Below are 19,379 nucleotides of genomic sequence, written 5' to 3' on the forward strand. Positions count from 1 at the left end.
CCGACACTTGTATAAATGAGCTGCCAGCACTGTAACTTTAGGCTTCCATAAGGTTTCTTAACCGGTTTCCTATATTTCTCCTCTCTTGCTAGGTGAAAATCAGAAGCCTGCTGTATTTCTGTGGTTAGCTTGTCCTCTGAGTCTGGTAATGTGAGCGGTCTGTCTTCCTGAGTGATGAGAACTACGGTGATACTGATTGCCCTCATCTGGAAAGAAAACACGGGGCTTGTAGCTTCTGTGTAGTTCAGAGCAGTGTCGCATTTGTATTACTCCTCCAGTAGCTTGTGCGCTATGAAATGAGGATCTTGCCTGAGTGGGGAAAAACTCTATACTTGGTCACTCTCTTGCAAGAGGAGAGAGGATGAACTTAAAAGGCAAACAGCTCTCCTGTTGACTTGTCTCAGAAATACGAGCAAAGGTCAGGCTGGCGTCTGGACTTAGGTGATAACTGTAGGAAGAGGGAGGCTGCTTACTGCTAGAGGATATTCTTGCATCTCAGATTGAGTTAAGGACCAACAGTGCGATCTCTCCCCATTCTTGGCGGAAGGCTTTGCCACTAAAATATTTCCCAGCTGTTCTTCAGTACTTTGATTTCCTTATCTTCTGCTGCAGGGCTAGGAAATAAGATGGGGTTGGGGGAGCGAAGTTGCATGCTCCTCCATGCCTTCATTCTCAGGGAGGTTCTTCCTTCAACAGCTTGATGCTAGGAAATTCTTCCTCCAACATAACTCCCCTCCAAAAAATGAATGAACCCAGCACCCCCCCCAGGGTAGGGGTGGAAGGGGGGCTTTCAAAAGGATGCAGGGTTCTTAAATTATTTTGAAAAGGATGAAGTTCCTATTGGATCCCACTGACGCTGGGTGCGAGGATAGATTAGCTCTTACGAAGTTTCCTCTCCCTATTAAAAGTTGCCTCTATCAAAACTGTTAGACTTTCCTCTTTGTAAAAGCTGCTTTTTAAAGCCACAATGAGCATACAAATAAAAGGCTCTCCCAGGGCAAAAAAATCTCATCTAGGTGAAGAGAATTTAAACTGATAACCAGTGAAAAATGTATTTCTCATCTCTATCTTAAAAAATATGAGGAAAATGGGAAAACTGAAACTATCTAACAATGGGAGAGACATGCATCCCGCGTCTGGCAGATAGCAGGCAAGCCTCTCATTCTTGCTGCTGGCTAGCTGTGTTGCATGTGGAGTCCGAGCCAAATGAGGAATGGGAAAACTGAAACTATCTAACAATGGGAGAGACATGCATCCCGCGTCTGGCAGATAGCAGGCAAGCCTCTCATTCTTGCTGCTGGCTAGCTGTGTTGCATGTGGAGTCCGAGCCATGCTCTTCCCCCTGCCTGGAAGGGCAGCTGTACAGAACTCAGCATGAAGATTTGCTGGTCCAAGTCTACTGTGAGACTGCAAATCTTGGATTTGAGTCCGCTAGTGTAGTTTTATCTCCCAAAAAGCAGATCTTACGGTAACTCATTCCTCTGTAGATTCTCCAGTTTTTCAGTGTTTTCACAAGTCCAGAGCATATTAAGTGTAGACCGAATCCTTCAGCAAACTCTATAGTGGCTCTGGACACTTATTTGCTTTCAAGAAATGAAGAATTTTCATCAGCTCAGTCTGATTCTGGTCATGACCTTATAGTTGAGGAACATATATAGGCCATTGTCCACCTTTTAGACGTGCTTGACTAGTATACAGAATTGTCTTGGTAGAATATTTGATAGTCCATTTGATAATTTCTTGTGGAGTAAGTGCGTCCAGAGTTTTGCCTTCATCCTTGAATGTCGATAGTCAAAATGCTAAGGAAACAACTTCTTGCTATGCAGTCTGCTTGCTGTCTCCTTTTAATGAATATCTGTGCATTGGCAACTTGAAATTGTCTATATATTGAATGAGACATATATCGAGTTTTTACTGATGAGCTGTTACCGAGAGCTCAAATTTTGACGAAGGAAACCAGCACAGGTCAGAGCAACCTTCATGGTATTGCTCTTAAAATGGCTCCAGGCCACTTGACATACTGATGAGCTCATCTTTAGTGTTTCCTCAGCGTCCTCTGATCATCTGAGCTAGTGGCTGAAAAATCCCTAGTCAGGCAGGACCTGAGAGGGGAAGGGGCTCGAGGTGGCGATGGGACCTGCTGCAGGCTTGCCTTTTCCGCTTGCTTGCGCTGCCTCCTGATCCTTGCGACAGCAGGAAGCTGGGAAACTGGGAAATAACGTGCTGAAGTGAGAAAGCTAATTTGAAGCTTATTTTCCTGCCACTGCTGTGTAGGGAGCCTGGTGGGAGTGGGGTAGAGGAGGTGGGAACAGCTGGAAGGACCTGCCAGAGGTGCTTCAGGATGGCCCTACAGCAAAGCATCCTCGAGAGGACACTTGGGTTCCTATAGCGTTGTCTGACCTTGGCTAACCATGTAGCTTCTTGAATACAAATTAAGCGCACCAATAAATTTTTTCTAGTGGCAAAGACTGTAATATGTGGCATATTCATGTCGTATGAGCAGGCTTTTCTGCACATGCGTTGTGTTGACCAGCCGGTGCTCTGTACAGGAGGTGTTCGGAGGCGTGGGCAGCAAGCGCGCTACACTGTGGGACTTGTCCTCAAGGGAACTGCAGGGAAAAATCTGCCAGGGGACTCCTTTCAGTTTGTCACCTGTGCCCATATAGTCTTCCCTAAAGGCCTCTGCATTGAGGACGATGAATTATTTTGGTGACAGCAGCTGATGCCTAGGCATCACGGCCCCTCACATGCCCTGTGCTGCAGGACCCTGTCGGGAGGGGATGCTGAAGGGAGTTGTCCTTCCAGCCATCGAGGGTTGGCAGGTAGCAGATTTGGCACGCTTGGCTGGTTTACAGTGTTAATTTATTCAAATAAAGCTTTTCACAACTTCTTAAAATAATATGTATGATCAAATTTGCCTGGTGATAGCTGTGGCATCCCACAGTGAGGAAGTCAGGTAACACAATGTTTGCCAAAAAAACGCCTTTCTGTGTAGACTGGTCTAGAGTATTTGAAACTGCTCGTTGCTCTGGCAGTCCATAGTTAACCACGCCAGGAAACTTCTCCTTGAGCTCTTTGTACGACACTACATTTAAAAGTTCCTATATCCAAAACTGCTTTTCATAATCTGGTGGTTGGCATTTCTGGTGAGCATTCACTTCTATCAATAGCTTCTATAAAATGGGGCCAGACTCTTCGTGGAGGTACACAGTGCTAGACTGGGAGGAGGCAACGAACACAAATTGCAAGATGGGAAATTCTGACTAGGTATAAGGGGAAAAATTTTTTCACCGTAAGGGTGATAAAAAACTCGAGCAGGACTGGGGGGGGGTTGTGTGACCCCCACTTCTGGAGATATTCAGAGTTGGACTGGACAAAGCCCTGAGATACCTGATGTAGCTGCTCCTGCTTTGAGCTGGAGGTTGGACTGGTGACCTCCAGGGGTTCCTCCCCATCCCAATGACTCTAAGTCATGGTTCCCAGCCTCATCATGTTCCTTAGCAAAGTGGTCTTTTGGCTTCAGTGCCTCTTGTAAGATTGTGAGTCGCTTCAATACCCCGAAGCCTTAATAAGCTTATTTGTGGACAGGGAGTACAGTTAAAAGGGCTGCTTCTAGTATGTGCAGCTGGGGTACAGTATGTCAAACAGGTCATACTCTGTTAGTACAAAACAGCTTTGATTTTCCCCCTTCTCAGGGTGCGAAGTTGCAAATTTTGAGCTGCCTTGGAAGGTGCTGTTGCTAGCTGAAGCCATCAGCTGACAAACATTTAAATAACTTTACATGTTCTTTAATCCACAGCTTCTTTAAAGGTAATCTGCAAATGAGCTGGAACACCTTGAGTGCATGTCTCACGGATTTGATACTGATTTGATGTTGAGTGTGTATGGGGGGGGGATAGAATGGGGGTATCTGTGCTGCTTATTTAAGAACCACCGGGGTTGGGTTATCTCAAATCTATTTTTTTTTTTCCATCTTCAGCTGGAAGTTGGGTATTATAAAATGTCCATAAAAGTATTACTAACCTCTCAGGGTTGTCATATGCAGGACTTCTTATTCACAGCTGGGATTCTGGGGCTCTGGGGCTCTTTCGCAATGCTTTGCTGATGGGAAAGGGGCATTTTTTTGGAATCAGGTGCCTTAGGGCCAGCCTTACAGGCACACAGATTTTAATTGCAAGACTCTTCTTCAGCTTTGCTCTATTAATTACTGTAAGCCTTCAGGAGAAGGGGCTGGCAGCAGAAAAGGCCAATAAATGCTGGTGCAATAAGTTCTTGCAATTTTTTCCCTTTAGTCAGCTGAAAGTTGGATTTGGCTTTTTCTGGAGAAAATAAAGTTATCAACATTTTTAACTGAAGACTACCAGAACATGGTATTCTCTTTGAGACCTTCATGACGTCTTTATATCTAAGTGGGATTTGTGTGTAAAGTCTCTGGTGTAAAGTACAGGTTAAAGCTATTTTTGGTCAAACGGCTGTCAAGTATTAGTCATAGTGACAGTTACAGATTAATATTTAACAAGGTTAGTGGTAAGTTTGGTGAACGTCTCTTCTGGACACTCGTGACTATCCCGTTGTTCAGGATTTTCTGCTTTGAACCAGGCAGGGGCTCCCTACCAGGACTTTTTCCTGAAGTGAGGAAAAGCTGGAGGTGCAACTTCTGCCCCTTGAACACCACCAGCTCCAGGCCACCTTGTCTTCTGGTTCTGTATCACGAACCTTTGTCAGCAGGTAGTGCCCATACTTCATCGGGAGCCTGGTTTGTCCCCTTGTAGACCACAGAATGAAAAGCTGATCTTCTTGAGGGACGCCGCGGGTCTGGCAAACCCTCACAGGGCTTGTTTCTTTTTTGTTTCATTAGCATTAATTCAGCTAAAAGTTGAAGTAGCCACAGGTTTCTGTACCGCTCTGTGTCTGTGCAAAAACATGGAAATAAGTTAGTGGATGCCATAAATAATACATGTAGGGGAAAATGTTGGTTTGAAAAATAATAGTTCAAAGAGAATGGTTATAGAGAGGGATCATGTTATCATTAGTGGGGAGCGTTAAATAGATTCATCGTATGTAGGAGAAACTCTGACTAGGTGACTCTTCCCATATCCCTTATATAAAGGTATCAAATCCATAACTAACAAAATATTCTGCTTCTCTAATCCTAACCGAGACTGCGGTAGTGGCAGTTTTTGCTGTCGTCTCAAAATAAAATTACGCATCTGTTTTCATCATGTGAAAGAGTGCATTAGCTGTTGCAAGGAGAAATGTGGGGTGTAGTACCCTACTGGTGAACGCTGCAGGAACCTAACAGGTTGACTCTCTCTTCTAGAAAACGCTACAGCTGAGGTCTCAAAAAATACCTAAATTTAGGATTTATCTTCAGTATGAACTGGCTCATGGTTCTTTAGCTGAAATACAAAGGGGGGGAACCCAAAAACTTTGAAATTTTAAGTCTGTGCTCCAAAAGCCTTAGAAGAGGGTACTTCTATCTGGATTCCTCCTTTAAAATCAGAAAATGCTGGTTTCTGCATAGTCCTTCAGGGATGTGAACAGCACACGAACAAGTATCTTGTCTGCAGACATTGTGTTAAGGTGGAGCTAATGAAGTGCTGTAAACCTGGAGGTATTGCTTACACCTGTAAACCATGTCTGAGAAAGTCAGACGACTTCTGCAAGGGTTTTTAATCTCATCCAGGACTCAGCGTATGGTATCAGAGTCTACTGATGTTCCTGCAGGTCAGATTCAGTTGTCATGATGGACTTTATTTATAGATTTAATTAATGATCTAACTTCAGTGTGTGCCTAAGAGCTTTATGGTGTCCTCCAGGCTGATCTTCATCCACGAGTGCCTCCTGTGCCCTCTATTACGCTATGGTCTAAGTGCGGCTCCATCTGAACTCACTGTGATCGCCGGCTGCACTTGCGTTGTTTTGATCTTGCACAAACACTCATGAACTTTAGTGCTGGTGTGTTAAAATTGGCTTTACAGCATGAAACATTTTACCTGCCCTCAGCCCCACTACTGTGGAAATATTTAAATGAGGCCAGTGGTGTGTCGTTTGCATTATTAATGACTTGGCAAGACCAGACCATGGATTACCCATGGAGGTGATGAAGCAGTACGTGCTCATTCCTGCACCATAACTATTGGCTTCATTAAACTGCTAGCAGTCTGTCTCGCTCCTCTGGGTTGCAGGGCTGCTGTTTTGCCCAGAGTTGTGAGCTGTGAGTAATGCTGAAGGTGTGTGAAAGAATAAGTAAATGCCTATATGTCTGTCTGTCTGCATGTGAGATTTCCAAAGGGTCCACCTGACTTCTATAAAAGGTTCATGAACTGGTGAAGGTAGGAATTAGTGCATCTGGGACCTGCCTGGGGTTGGTAGCTGTATGCCAGCTTCTTTGAAAATAAACTGAAAAAATATGACAGTTCTACATCTTCCTCCCCCGTGTCTGTTTGATATAACCTGGTCTTAGTATTACTGCAGATCTGCCCGAAACTTTTAAAATTTGGTTCTGGTGGATGGGGGGGAGGGTTCATATTAATGATTAGACAATTGTTTTGCTCAAGTTTTTAAAGGGGTGTTTCTCTCCTTTTTTTGGGTTGCACTCCAACTCCAGAAGGTAAGAACCACTGCTGATTGTTCTAAAGCTACTCCTCTCTATTAACGCAAGCTGCAAAAGCCTTAATTAAAAGAGCAACTGCTTGTTTCACACAGACTTAGAAACCAAGTAATGGTAGTATATCTGGTGTTAATGCTTCTGTTACCTTAATCTACCTTTCCTGCATGTCGTTTGCATTAGCGCTTCGGTGTGATGCAAACTTGAAATCTTAATGTTTGTAAAGTCTGTGGAAAATGTCAGGCTAATAGCATGTGAATGCTTAGTGTCTTACAAATTAACCCTGCTGTCTGCAAGCCTGAATTTGTGGGGAGTGGGATGCTTGATTTGCATGATGTATTTTTGTGCATCTTTTGTCTGGGGGACATTTGGCACTGCATATTGGGTGAAGCAAAACTTAACACGTAAAATAAGCTGCTTTTCTAAATCATGAATTTGTTTAACAAGCTTGAAGTTGGTACGGTGGTGTCTGCTTACAACATCTCTCTGCTCTGACACTTCCGTAGATCTGAAACTATTGTTTTTTAAAACCATCATATTTTAATATACTAATAAACAAAAAGCTATTTGTGTGAATGTCTGATTCAAATGGAAAGTGGGGAAGAAGGGGATGCTCTAAAGAACAAAATGGGAAAAAAACCTCACCCTTAAACACAGGTCAGTCCGTTTGGACATTTTTATCCAGCTACATCAACTTGCAGCGGCGAGGTGAAACGAAGACACTCGCTGTTGGATGCACTTTATATTAAGCTTCCATTTAGAGCGGAAGGCAATAATTAACTCTTCGCTGGTGTTGAGGTTGCTGAGTGCTATGGCACCTAGCTGGTGTGAAACCAGTGAATTCTGAGTCGTGTTTCTGTGCCCAGCAGTATCAGCAGGTGCTCCTCTGTCTGCAGGATCCCCTGGAGCTATAAGGTGGGGGTCCTGCAGCAGGAGATCTGCTGGGTCCGCCACGCTGAAGACCGTGCTGTTGTGCACACAGAGAAATACTGTAAAAACTGCTAACCAAATTAAAAATGGAGCTTTAATATAAAGTAACCTTTTGATAGATAAATACACCTTGCATGATGCTCTGAGGGCGAGGTTTGTAAGTTCAAATAAATCACGATTGAAAAATTTCAATCCAGTGTCCTGTCCGCATGTGACCGAACAAAAATGACCTGGTCACACTTTGTTTTCAAATCAGAATGAGTCAGCTCGGTCCCTGAGGTCTTGGGAGCCGGGCTGATGGGAAGGGATGCTGCAGTGGGATTGAAAATACGGGAAGAAACGCTCCACCTCCTTCCTCCCCTTCAACAGGCAGCTGCTCGGAGTAGAGAGTCCTCACCTTAACCTTGTGTACGTTTACCACTCTCAAACCCCTTTTTTCCTGCTCAGTCTGAAGAAGCTTTGAATTCAATGTGGAGTTTAAAATGCCATGATTTAAGGATGGCTTAAATTTGGCATTCTCAGAAGGAAGTTTTGGTATGTACGCGTCTGTCTGAAACATCAAGTAGCTTAGAGAAATACTCGGAGGCGTGAGAGCGCAGAACACGTATTTCTTCTTATGCCACTGACTGGCCTTACAACTACCTCTTGACTACAAAAAATATTATTATACTGTTTTAGCCCTTTCAGCAATCCAATAAAATAAGTAAAGAATGTGCCCCTTCTGCAGGCAGAGGGACTGTCACTTGCTGTTGATCACTTTGAGATCAATTTTCTGACTTATTTATGAAACAGAAGTGCAGATAGGAAAAATGTTAATTTTCAAAATAGAATAGATATTTAGAAGCTACCAAAACCCCTTGTTTAGTCAACAGTGTAAAAAATATAGTTTACGTAGCAGTCACAGGTTTGTAAGTATAAACAGGCTTATAAATGCCAGTAAATCTGTTAAATTAGTTGTCTTAAACTGGGAAGTCAGTGTTAGAAGGGAATAATTACTAAACCACCATTTTCAGTGGAAAGCAGCAGTGCTGAGCACAGCGGTAGTAGCAGAACGGTTGGGAACTGAATTTGTAACTGAAATAGCCACTTCACAGGCACTCGATACTTGCCCCGACGCAGCATGCTTGAAATGGTTCAGGCAGAGGCTCATAAAGTACCACGCTTTTGGCTGACAAAATAAGTATATTTAAGACCCTGCTGTCGAAGGTGCTGTATAGGTAAAAGGTCGGTGCCTGCTCCGATAATATCAGAGTTTAGGAATATGTATTTGCTCGAGCTGTTCACTGGGTGGTCACCTGGTAAGTATTGATGGGTATTTGCTTGTATCGGTCCTCTCTCTTAAACAGCATCTGTAAATGAAAATATTCTCAATGCTGTGGTTTAAAACGTGTGCCAGCACTTAAACTGCCTCTTTTGCTTTTGATAAAGGGTGGATATGTTACTCCCTAGTTTTTCTCAAGCTGAAGCACACTGTGAGTGAGGATAGTGCAGAAGTTATGGGAAAGTAAAATGGCTTAAAACTTTGGACAGTGAACAAATTGGCATTTACAAGTTTTCATGAAGAAGATCCTAGGTCTTGGCACAAGAGCTTGGATTATGACCCTTGCGCTGGCACCATGAGTCTTATTTATGCTGAGTTTGCTGCCCGTATTTTGGCAGATTTACAGAAAGGCCATGCTATTTTTAGCTTTTCAAGAAGTAAAAACTAGGAAGCTTCAGTATGTACTTGTAACACTATGGAAACCGAATTAATCCTGGTAAATGTCGTAGTTACCTTTGCATCGTCTAAACTGTTGCAAATGTATTTTTTTTACTTTAATGCAAGCTCATTTCAATGAACAAAGCCTATAGTTGACTCTTTGCGTCAGCTGAACTTATCAGCCTAAGCAACTCTGTTCTGATCTGAACCATCTCAAGAAGTATTGCTCAGCTGAGATGTGAGCCAGTATGAGCAAAGGGGCGTTTATCTTGATTTTCCCAAGGGCGCTGTTTATTTGTCAGTGGGCTGGCACTCAGCGCTGGGTAATTGATAAAGGTGAGCGCCCCATTTATTGTCACAATAGTTAAAATACATTTGCTTTTTTGCTGTAGCTGTCAGCTAACATGCTATTCCCAAATGGAATAAAAAGTTTAGATAATACATTGCTGTGAATGCATAAATGAAAATACAACTAAAAATCCTTTCCACAGACAGAAGCACAAACGCAGCTTGTATATGCATGCACTTAAAATGTAAAATTCTGAAAAATATTTGCGTAGAAAAAGCAGCAGCGTGCTGCTACCATTAGAGGCTGAATACCTTAGCCCCGGATTGTTCCCCCCAGTTGTATTTGGAGCGGTATTCTTGCCATCATGATGAACTGCGGTAGGAATGCTTCTGCGGAAGTTTTTGTCAAAAATGACTGTTAGAAGCGTTACATGAGACAGCAGTAACTTTCTGGAGGTGGAGGATGTCCGGGTCAATTATTTTCTGTATCAGGAATTTATCCTGTTTTCGTCAGGAAAATGCTTTTGTTGTCAGGAAAGTGGCCTGATGAAACAGAAGTACGTTACTGACATAAACTACTGAAATATCTGAATATATCTGAAAAGGGCTTGCATTACTTGACAGTTGGATAAAGTTACGGTATCTTGATTGTGCATGTAATCTGTTTTCAGTGCATAAATGAGATTCAGGATGAAAACAGTCCAGGCAGATCGAGCTTGTGCAGGGGGAGTGCCTCTACTGTTGGCACAAGCCGAGTTACAAGGGAGGCAGGGTCTGGAAAACTTAAATTTTGCTCTTCCCCTCATTGAAGCACGGAATAAAGCAGGAGCTGAAAGCAGCTACCCCAGCTCACCAGCGGCAGGAGCAGCACGTGCACGAACCAGCTCAAACTGAAGCTTTTCCCTAGGCAGAGACCGAGCAGTGAACCCCCTACCAGCTCTTCACTAAACCTGCCAGCTCAGTAATTCTTACCCTACCTCCCAGTTACGCATAAGCCTAATGGGGGAAAATACGTTTTTCGCACTATTTGTTAGTATGTGTGATGTAAAAATATTTATCTGGGTTGAAAAACTTGCTGGAATGAGCACTGGAACTCTGCTTAATCAGCTGTAAAAATACAGGGTGTGACGTCATGTTTTAATTTTAATAAAACATCTCTAACTCTTCGTATAGTAGCTAGTTCCTGAGGGAAACCCTAGCAGTTCAGTAAAATCCTGTGTGCCCTGTCTAGATGAAGCATCTTAGTTCAAGTGCATTGGTTTATGTAAAAAAAACTTCTGGCTGGGTGCCATAAAACTTGAGTTTGGAGTTGTACCCGCTGCTTTGTTAAACAGGGTGCATCACATCCCAGATAAGAACATCGCAAACCAAATTAGTAGAAGAAAATGCAATTTTGATTTGAAAGCCTTCCCTTGTTTCCAAAAACAAACAAAACCCCCAAAACCCACAGCCTATCTGTAGTATCGAAGGAGGCCCTAGAGGTTTTGTAGGGTGCTGTGCTGCTCACATTCAAATTCAACCTCTGTTCCTAAACTGCTAGGGTAGGAAATAGCTCTGCTTTTAATAGTCATTTGCACCAAATTGCCAGCATCTGGACAAATATTTTGACCTTGCATTTAACTATGAGAGTGAGATCCCTTTGCTGCCCATCACCTCTCTGTAGCAGTCGTTGTTAATATTGGGTGAAAACAGGGCAGCCTGTGAGAACAGGGGAATACGGAAATTTTACAGAGTGGGAAAAGTAATAATTGGTCTTAGCTCATTTTGGAAGATTCTTAATCAAATAATGAAATGAAAACAGCCCTACACGGAGAAGGGGGCAGGAGGGGCAAAGCAGCCTCTGAACTCTGTGAGCATTAGCTGTAGGAAGGTGATGGAGGGGAGCTGGTAGAAGGGGTAATGTTTGTTCAGGTTTCTTTGGGAGAATTTGATGTTAATGAGTGTGGATATACCCTTCTTCTTTCTCCTTCCACCGTGACTGTGCCCATGCTGTCTGTCCATACTGCAGTAAGCTGGTGAGCCGGTTTGCTGTAGAGAACGGGTAGAACAGGAGCCTGCAATGAGACTCTCCTCAAAAGCAGTAATGTAATTCCTGCCCCTGTAAACTGAGAAGGTTTGTGCATCTGCACCTCAAACCCCTCATCTTCAAGCCAAGAACCACAACTTGAGCTTATTTAGAGCCCAGGGTGATTGATGACCGTGATCATAAAGCTGGAGAATGTTTCAGTTCAGAAGCTTTACAAAGCGAGTTAGGGGCTTGATGCCTAACAGATTCGATACAGCTTCCCAAACGGGGACATGAAGGAGCGTAGCAGTTACGAACTAGTCATGTCATAGTCTTGCTGAGCTCCACTTTTCTGAAGGATGAATCCTGTTCTGAGACCTCCAAAAGGACTGGTCCGTTAGCGGTCACGTTAATGGAAGCTGATGGTCAGCAGTATCAGAGACCGACTGTGGCTCTGCGTGCAGAGCAGTACGGATTTGGGCGGGATGGAAGGGACTGAAGTGAAATAGTAGGTAATGATGAATCTGGAGCGGGCAGGAACTTGTCTTTCACTTCATCTGCTTCTTGAACTACTGGTTTTGAGGTGGAATGACAGGAACTGTCAGACACGGCTGACGATCCCATGTGTGTTCCTGGCAAACGGAGAGGCCTTCGTTTAAAAAAAAAAAAAAAAAAAAAAAAGGCAGCAATAAAATAAATGGCATAATAACATCTGGTTCCTAAGGCTATTTTTAGGCAGCTATTGCATTTAAAATAACAAAAGGTAGGCTGGGTGCAAAACACAGGTAGTTGGAAAAAGTATTAAGTGAATATTGGGGGATTCTGAGCAAAGCGGCAGCAAAGAACAAGCAAGGGATGAAATCTTTCCATTCAGAGGAGAACAAGTTTCATCTCCAAGAATAAACGTAACCACAGTCTCACTGCACATTTACTTGTTAGCAAACTATCAGAGCTGTGGGTCAGGGGTTGTAGTAATGCAGCAACACCTTTTACCAAAGAAAAATGCGCAAAGTGCTTTCCCTTGGGATGCAGGTTTAGTACAGCCCTGCTGGTTAGGGCTTTATCCGAATTCTGGGGTGAGCCTCTTGGCTTGTTTTGAAATATCTTTTTGGGTATGGGGTTTTTTTTTCCCCCAGTTTGGAGGTTTGTCTGTCAAATCAAGGTCCAGATCAGTGCAGTTGGAAGCTGCTGGTTAGGCAGCTCACGTAACCCTGCGGCAGCAGCCGCCCTCCTGTTCTTCTGCAGCTGTGTTGGGGGAATCTGTTCAGAAGCACGAGCTGCCACCCTGCACCCAGGGTGGTGGCTGAAATTGAGTGATAGTCATGAAAATAAGATGATTAGTATAGGAAAGGTTCGAGTGCTTATGAGTACTCACTCATAGAGGCAGAAAGGATGTAATACGACGTGAAGACCGTGCATCTTATACCCAAATCGAACCCTCCTCCCCCCCCCCTTTTTTTTTTTGAAAGTTAGGTGGGACTTGTCAACTGATTTTTAGCTTCCAAAATTTTCACAGTAAGCTTTATGAAAGGCTAGAATAGTGTTACATTTGTGCCAGCTTTCTAGAAGAGCCTGTAGAGGAAGACACGTAACTATAGATGGGTAAACATGAGGAAAAAAATAAAGCAAAAATAGTGGATAAGCTGTTAAACAATGGAATCAATTCAGTACGAGCTGTGTAGATGCCAGACCAGTATAGCTTTTGTAAAGATTGGTCCTGCCAAGGCTTCATTCCTTGGTGAGCTTCCAAAGCGCAGCTCTGCCTAGACTTTGTTAGATGCTTGGCTTAACATTGATATTCTGCTCTGATACAGTTTTTAAAAGGAATGTACTCCGTGAGCTAAAGGTCAGGTACGTGGCAGAGCTCTCCTCGCTGCCCCAGAGCTTCCTGAACGTGGGAATGCTTCGGTGTGTTCAGTGCTATTCAACATGCTATTAGTGATCTGGAAAGAAGTATACAATGATAATTTTTTAGATGCAGTGATAGGAGGGATGATGATGCACGTTGATGGGAGAAGAACAGGTATATTGTTTATACTGCCAGATACAGCTGGGCCTGTATAAAATATACTTGCGAGCAGTTCTCGCATAGTCCTTGCATGCAGAAATCACATCCAGGAGCAAAGACGTGAAGAGGGGAAGGGTATACTCTGGGGAGCAATGCCTTTGGAAACAATTTGGGGTTGCTGTAGGAAATCACACTGAATTATAGCTTCCAGGGAGACCCTGTGGCTTTCTGGAGAAGAGGATTAGCCTTGTGAAGTTAGCGCATAGCCTCGGTGAAGCTAGTGTGAGAAGAGTTGCTTCCAGTTGCGTTGTTCACGTTTGTAGGAGCTGCTGCACCATTGGGGAAGGTGCACAGAAAAGCTATGGGAGCGGCAGGGAGTGATGAGCCAAGAGCTGGTTTCGGCGGGGGGAGTCAAGGAGGTCATGAGGAGAGGTTGTCTACTGTGTGCAAATGTATTTAGGAGAAGCTTATATTCAGTGGTAGGGATTCTGGCTGGAATGTCAACCTAGATAACGCCATGTCTGAAGACGGGCACGAACTCCTGGCAGGGAGTAAAGCGAGATGCTCACGTTACTGATTTCTCTGTTGTATCATGGTTGGCTGTCTCTCCAAAAGACGTTTGTTAGCTGGAGGAGTCGCTGGGTCAGTGTAAGAGCACCTGAATGAAACTGATTTTTGCCATGTAAGAACCAAAACAGGACCAGTGGGTGGTCCCTGGCATGCTTGAGGCTCCGCTGCTTCCTCCAGTGCTGCTGGTTTTTGCTTGAGCATCAGACTGAGCCGTCTGCTAAGGCGGTCAGATGAGCTTTGGGCTGGGGTTTAGAAAATTCCCTCCTCATCACTGTTTTCACTACTATTTATTAACAAATGACGCTGGCAAAAACTCAGAAAGCATAAGATCCTGTGGAGCGGAGATGCTGCAGAGGCTGTTTTCTGACCCTTTGCATGGAATAACGTAGGTTTGAAGGAGGTCATCTGGTCTGACTGTGGGCTGCAACCCCACAGAGATCTCTGCTGGTGGGGGACGACTGCGTGCCCCTGCTTAGGCTTGTGCCCGAGCCCTGGGGTGCCCCAGTACAACCGCAGAGCTCCCACAGAAGTCCGAGTACTTCTCTAAGCCTGTTTCTCAACTGGAGGAGCGAGCAGCCTGCAGGATCCTGGTCTGCGGTGCCATGGGCAGGGGGCACCGGGATGGTGCCCTGTCGGCTCCCCGCCGGCAGCGGCGGTCCCTCCAACAGGGACCGGTGTCTCGCTGTACATCTGCCTAGCAGTCAGCACAGGTAGGATCGGGTCTAGCAACATAAATACTAGTCCTCCTCTTGTAATGGTATTTCTCCTGTGGTTCGTGAGCCGCCATAGCTGGCCGGTGTTCCTTGCAGGGTCTCCTACCTGTTAGCTTGTATGCACTGGGGCAAAGGAGACCGGACCTATTTCAGGATGTTGGCTTCTCCTTGTACTAGGCATCAGTAATGCAGCTGAGCTGTTTTGCTGCTCTTAAGCAGAACTTGGAGTGCATGTGCCCTGCCCGAATCGTCGGAGGGCTGTGCTCGCCCTCGCCTTTATTTCCCTTTCCTCCCAGGGCTTATTTCACTGCTTTTGATGCAGGTTTGTTTGAATGTTCATGGCAAAACTTAATACAGACAAACAGCTGTATCTCCTGCTCGGGGATTTCAGTTAATCAGTCACAAATTTAGGATTTTAGTGGATTTGATGGTTCTGGTTCCAGCCTTTGTGACAGGGTGTTGGGAGACGAAAACCTCTCGCTTAATTTCTGTGCAGGGGTTGTGCTTGATATCAATATGCTTTGTGAGCCAGGATACCTATTTAGTAGAGGCTATGATCAGCCTGACCCTGCAGTGGGAACAAAAGTCACCTGTCTTGCTGCGTCCACCTGATTTTGCTTCTGTCTACAGCGGTTTGGGTTTAAAAAACCAAACAAAGAAACCCCCACCAGCACCGGTGAAAAGATGGATCTTCTGTCTCGGTTCTCCTGGCTGGGATCAAAGATCTCCACTCTTTTCAGAGGAAATTGCATAATTGGTTTCCATTCTTTATCCCACAACTCTTAATTCAGTATGCTGTGGGTTTTCTTTAAAAAAACCTCAAACTTAAAATATCTCTGCAGTCAGTAGTTAGCTCACAACAAATCTGCTCTGAGTTTCAGATGAGCAACGTTAAATATCTAGAGCTTTAAAAATGCGTGACAGTTTTGATGTTCGGCAAAGAAGTATTGGGGAGCCTGAGCTTGGGGGCTTTTTTGTTTGCTTTTTTTTCTTTTCTGGAACTGGAGCGTGGGTACGTGGACTGGTTTCACTGTTGCTTACTATGGCAGCTTCAACTTGTATTCTCCTTGGGAATAGAAGTTGGATCTGGAATCTCTCTGCCTCTGCATGCGTGATGGTCAGGTGAGGGGCCGTGGTTGTCTCCCAGCAGAAGATTAACACTGACCAAATACATTCAAACATTAACCTTGTGTTTTTGTTTTCAGTGGGACTTCTCCTCTTGCATGCCTGAATGCTATGTTACATACAAACTCCCGAGGGGAAGAGGGCATTTTCTATAAGGTCCCGGGGCGCATGGGAGTGTACACGCTGAAGGTAAGTGGCTCGGCTGGGGAATCTTGTTTGAATGCTCAGGTGACTTTTATCCATTTAAAAATATGTTGGATTAGGATAATCCTGAAGAGGGAACTGTTCCTCAATTGCATGAATGTAGCGTAAAGTTTACCTCCACATGCGAACACTAAGTCTTCATGCTTGCTAGTGAGCACCTGTGTGCTGAAAGGACAACCGAAGGTGCTGGGGTTTATTCACATTTTTATCCCAGAAATGAAAGAGTAATTAAAATTGTAATGAAATTTTAGCCCTAAAAGGATCTTCACTGATCTCAACTTGTATCTAGAAATGAAAAATTACCTTATCCTCAGTCTGTGTCTAGTAGGTGGAGAACATTTGTAGGGAAACCATGTAGATTCCTGTATTTACCTGATTGGCATATTAAAAAATAATCTTTATTTGAAACCTTTTTCCCCGGTTAAACTACTAGAACGAAGCCTGCTCACACTGTTCTTGATTTTCTGTAAATTTGACTCTGAAGACTGTGCCATAAGATAGGATTCCTCTCCCTACACGTAGACCTCTCCGGTGTAGGAGTCTCTGCTGGAACCGCTTTCCTTGTCTCACTCCATGTTCGATAGAGAGAAATAATAACTTCTAAGAGGACATTGGTCTCATCCTAAAATATTCAAAATATGAGAGAAACGGCTTTAAAAGTGCCAGTTAGTTTACTGAGGGAATCAACTAAGAATTGCCCAGAAAAAGATGTCCTCATTGTCATTGTCAAAAATTTAGCTAAGTTGAATCCCGTTCTCGCTGTCTCCTCCCTCCACCCTGTAAACTGGAAAAGCACATTGTTCCCTGAGCACTTGTATATAACGTGACAACAGAGGACGTCACTCTGGGAGCAGTGCATTGGTGCTGACGTGCCAGCAGAGTAAAACATCTTTAGAGCTTCCAAAAATGCCATTGCAAGACATCTGGCAAACTTCTTACTTTGAAGATCGTTGTACCAAGCAGAGGTTGACCTGATTTCGGTGCATCTAAGTGAAAGGACATAAAGCACCATTTTGATAACATGTGCGTTTAAGGTAAGGACTGTCAGAGAGATAACCAACAATGAAGGGAAAGTAGTTATCTGTTTGCTGATAAACTGGGCTTATTTGTGCACAGAAAAGTATAAAGTTTTACATTTTAGGAATAAAGAACGTAGACCCTAACTCCAGGCTGGGAAAGCAGTGTTTTGTCAGAACATTATGACTTGGGAAAAGATTTAGATCTGGTAGTAGACAAGTAACTGAGTCATTGTCAGTGAATTCTGTGTCATGATGTGGCAAAGCTGTGCTGAAAAGTTTCAGAGAAGAACAATATAATTCAAGATGTAAAGAAAAAAAAAAAAGTCCCTTTTGAAAGATTGCAAGTACGTTGTTAGTGGGGTAGATCATCAGCAAACTCAAATGTCTAGAGAGTAAATCTAAGCAAAGCCAAGTTTAAGTATGCATTTGAACAACAAAACAGACTGTCAGAGTTACGGTGGTAGTTCAGTTTGTTTTGCTCGCGGGATCTGCAAGTTAAGACTGATTATATTTCCTAATGTTAAGCTTTAGCAAAACTCCAATATTATTTAAGTCCGTGTAGGAGTAAGTTGATTAAAGATAATGATTTGTATTAATTGGGAGGCTAGACTAGCTGCTGAGTTATTCCAAAGGCGCATTGTGTCCTGCGTACCTAAAGACATGTCAGTTTTGTTGCCAGCTTTCCTTCCCTGGGGCTGTGTCATCTGGAGGTGGTATCTTCCATGGAGCAGCGAGAAACCCAGAATGCCAGGAAAGAGGGAGACGTTGAGCCCTGCTGCACCAATCCCAGGTCCCCTTTGCCGTGTTTAGTCCCAGTGCAGTACCAGGAGGAGCCTGGGAATTGTGAAGATGATGCGTTGAATGAGAAATCCTTTGGAGGATCCATGATTAACAAAACATGATGGCTTAGGTAGCAATTAGAAATAGAAAGCTTTGAAGAACAGGGCTGACCGTTCCCCAAGCGATGCGTTGTTACACCGCAGTGGAGAGGAGAGCCAGGTGTCCGGTAAATCACACTTCCTAAAAGAGAAAGCTTCTGGTAAAATATTTGGTGAGTGAAGCAAAGTTGCACTTGCGGTTTTGCTGGCTCACTGAACTCGATTATGGTATCGCTGAACTTAGTAGTAAGGAGACTGGAAGGCTGCTAGGATCTCCCTTTACTTTTTTGTTAGACTTGATGATAAAGATATGTAAAACAGATTCGAGAATCATAACCGAGGTGTATGTCAGTTCTGCGAAATAATGTTCAAAGGATTAAGTGTTTCTGGAGGTGTTTGCTTAATGCTGGTGGCCAGGAGATGCTCCAGAGGAAAATTCCTAATGGCAGCTAGCAGTTGAACTAAAATTCACATTTATTTTTATTGATGCGATTTTATTTTTCCTCTCTTTTTTTCCTCTTTGTTTCCAAGTACCTAATCATCTCCTTTCCCTAAACCTTGTCTAATTATTATAGTAGTCAGAAGTGATTTGCAATGCACCGAGCACTCTGGTCTCCATGATGAGCCTGTTCACGGTGGTGAACAGGTACTCCCCCAAAGCAGAGCGCACAAGGCATGGTTTGCAGTTCTCAAGAAACACGACTGCTTTCTCGACTAAGCTGCAAAGGTTTGTTTAAGGACTGGTGCGGTCGGGTCCTGAGCTGATGGACAGGCTTCTCTTTTGCTAGGTGCAGTGTATTTTTGGCAGCAGCAAGCAGGGTGGATGTGGGGGGCGTACAACTTTGGGCACACTCGTGCTTGACAGCAATGATACGAACAGCAAACTGAATCCCAAAATGACCGCTTCAGCGGTCGAGAGATAATAGCCAAGCTCTGCGTGGGGAGGGGGAAGCAAAGAATAACACTTAATCTCTTTAAAAACGGTTAGATGCTCCGGACTTGCTCTACCCCTGAAGGGACGTGTAACACCCCAAATCAGCCAGCGGTGCTCTGCTGGGGCAACTTTAAATCTTGAGGCGAGCTGCATTTGCCCTAGTGAGGATGTGTTTGTTGGTCGCTTCTCGTACAGCCTGAACAGTCTGCTTGGTCCCCTGGGGAAAATTAACTCCAAGTACTCCCAAATACTACAGAATAAAACAAATTACCGTGACCTTTAAATAGTTGTAGCAAAAGTGCTGAATTTCTGGTAGCTTCTGGTATTTGAGTTTCTTGTAATGTGGTATTTTTCATGGTTTGCGAAGGCTGCTTGTGTGGGGTGAGCTTTGGGGAA

General features: G+C 44.0%; 1 protein-coding gene across 1 annotated transcript in view; it reads left to right on the forward strand.

Annotated features, from left to right (window-relative positions):
• LOC103895541 (putative Polycomb group protein ASXL2) overlaps nt 1–19,379 on the forward strand; it is a 63,126-nt gene that overhangs the window by 39,219 nt on the left and 4,528 nt on the right. The window contains exon 3 of the mRNA XM_019470969.1: nt 16,029–16,137. Within this exon, the coding sequence (XP_019326514.1) occupies nt 16,029–16,137 (109 nt within the window). The remainder of the gene's footprint in view (nt 1–16,028; nt 16,138–19,379) is intronic.

The sequence above is a fragment of the Aptenodytes forsteri genome, unplaced genomic scaffold (assembly GCF_000699145.1).
Source record: "Aptenodytes forsteri isolate BGI_AS27 unplaced genomic scaffold, ASM69914v1 Scaffold192, whole genome shotgun sequence".
NCBI lineage: Eukaryota > Metazoa > Chordata > Aves > Sphenisciformes > Spheniscidae > Aptenodytes > Aptenodytes forsteri.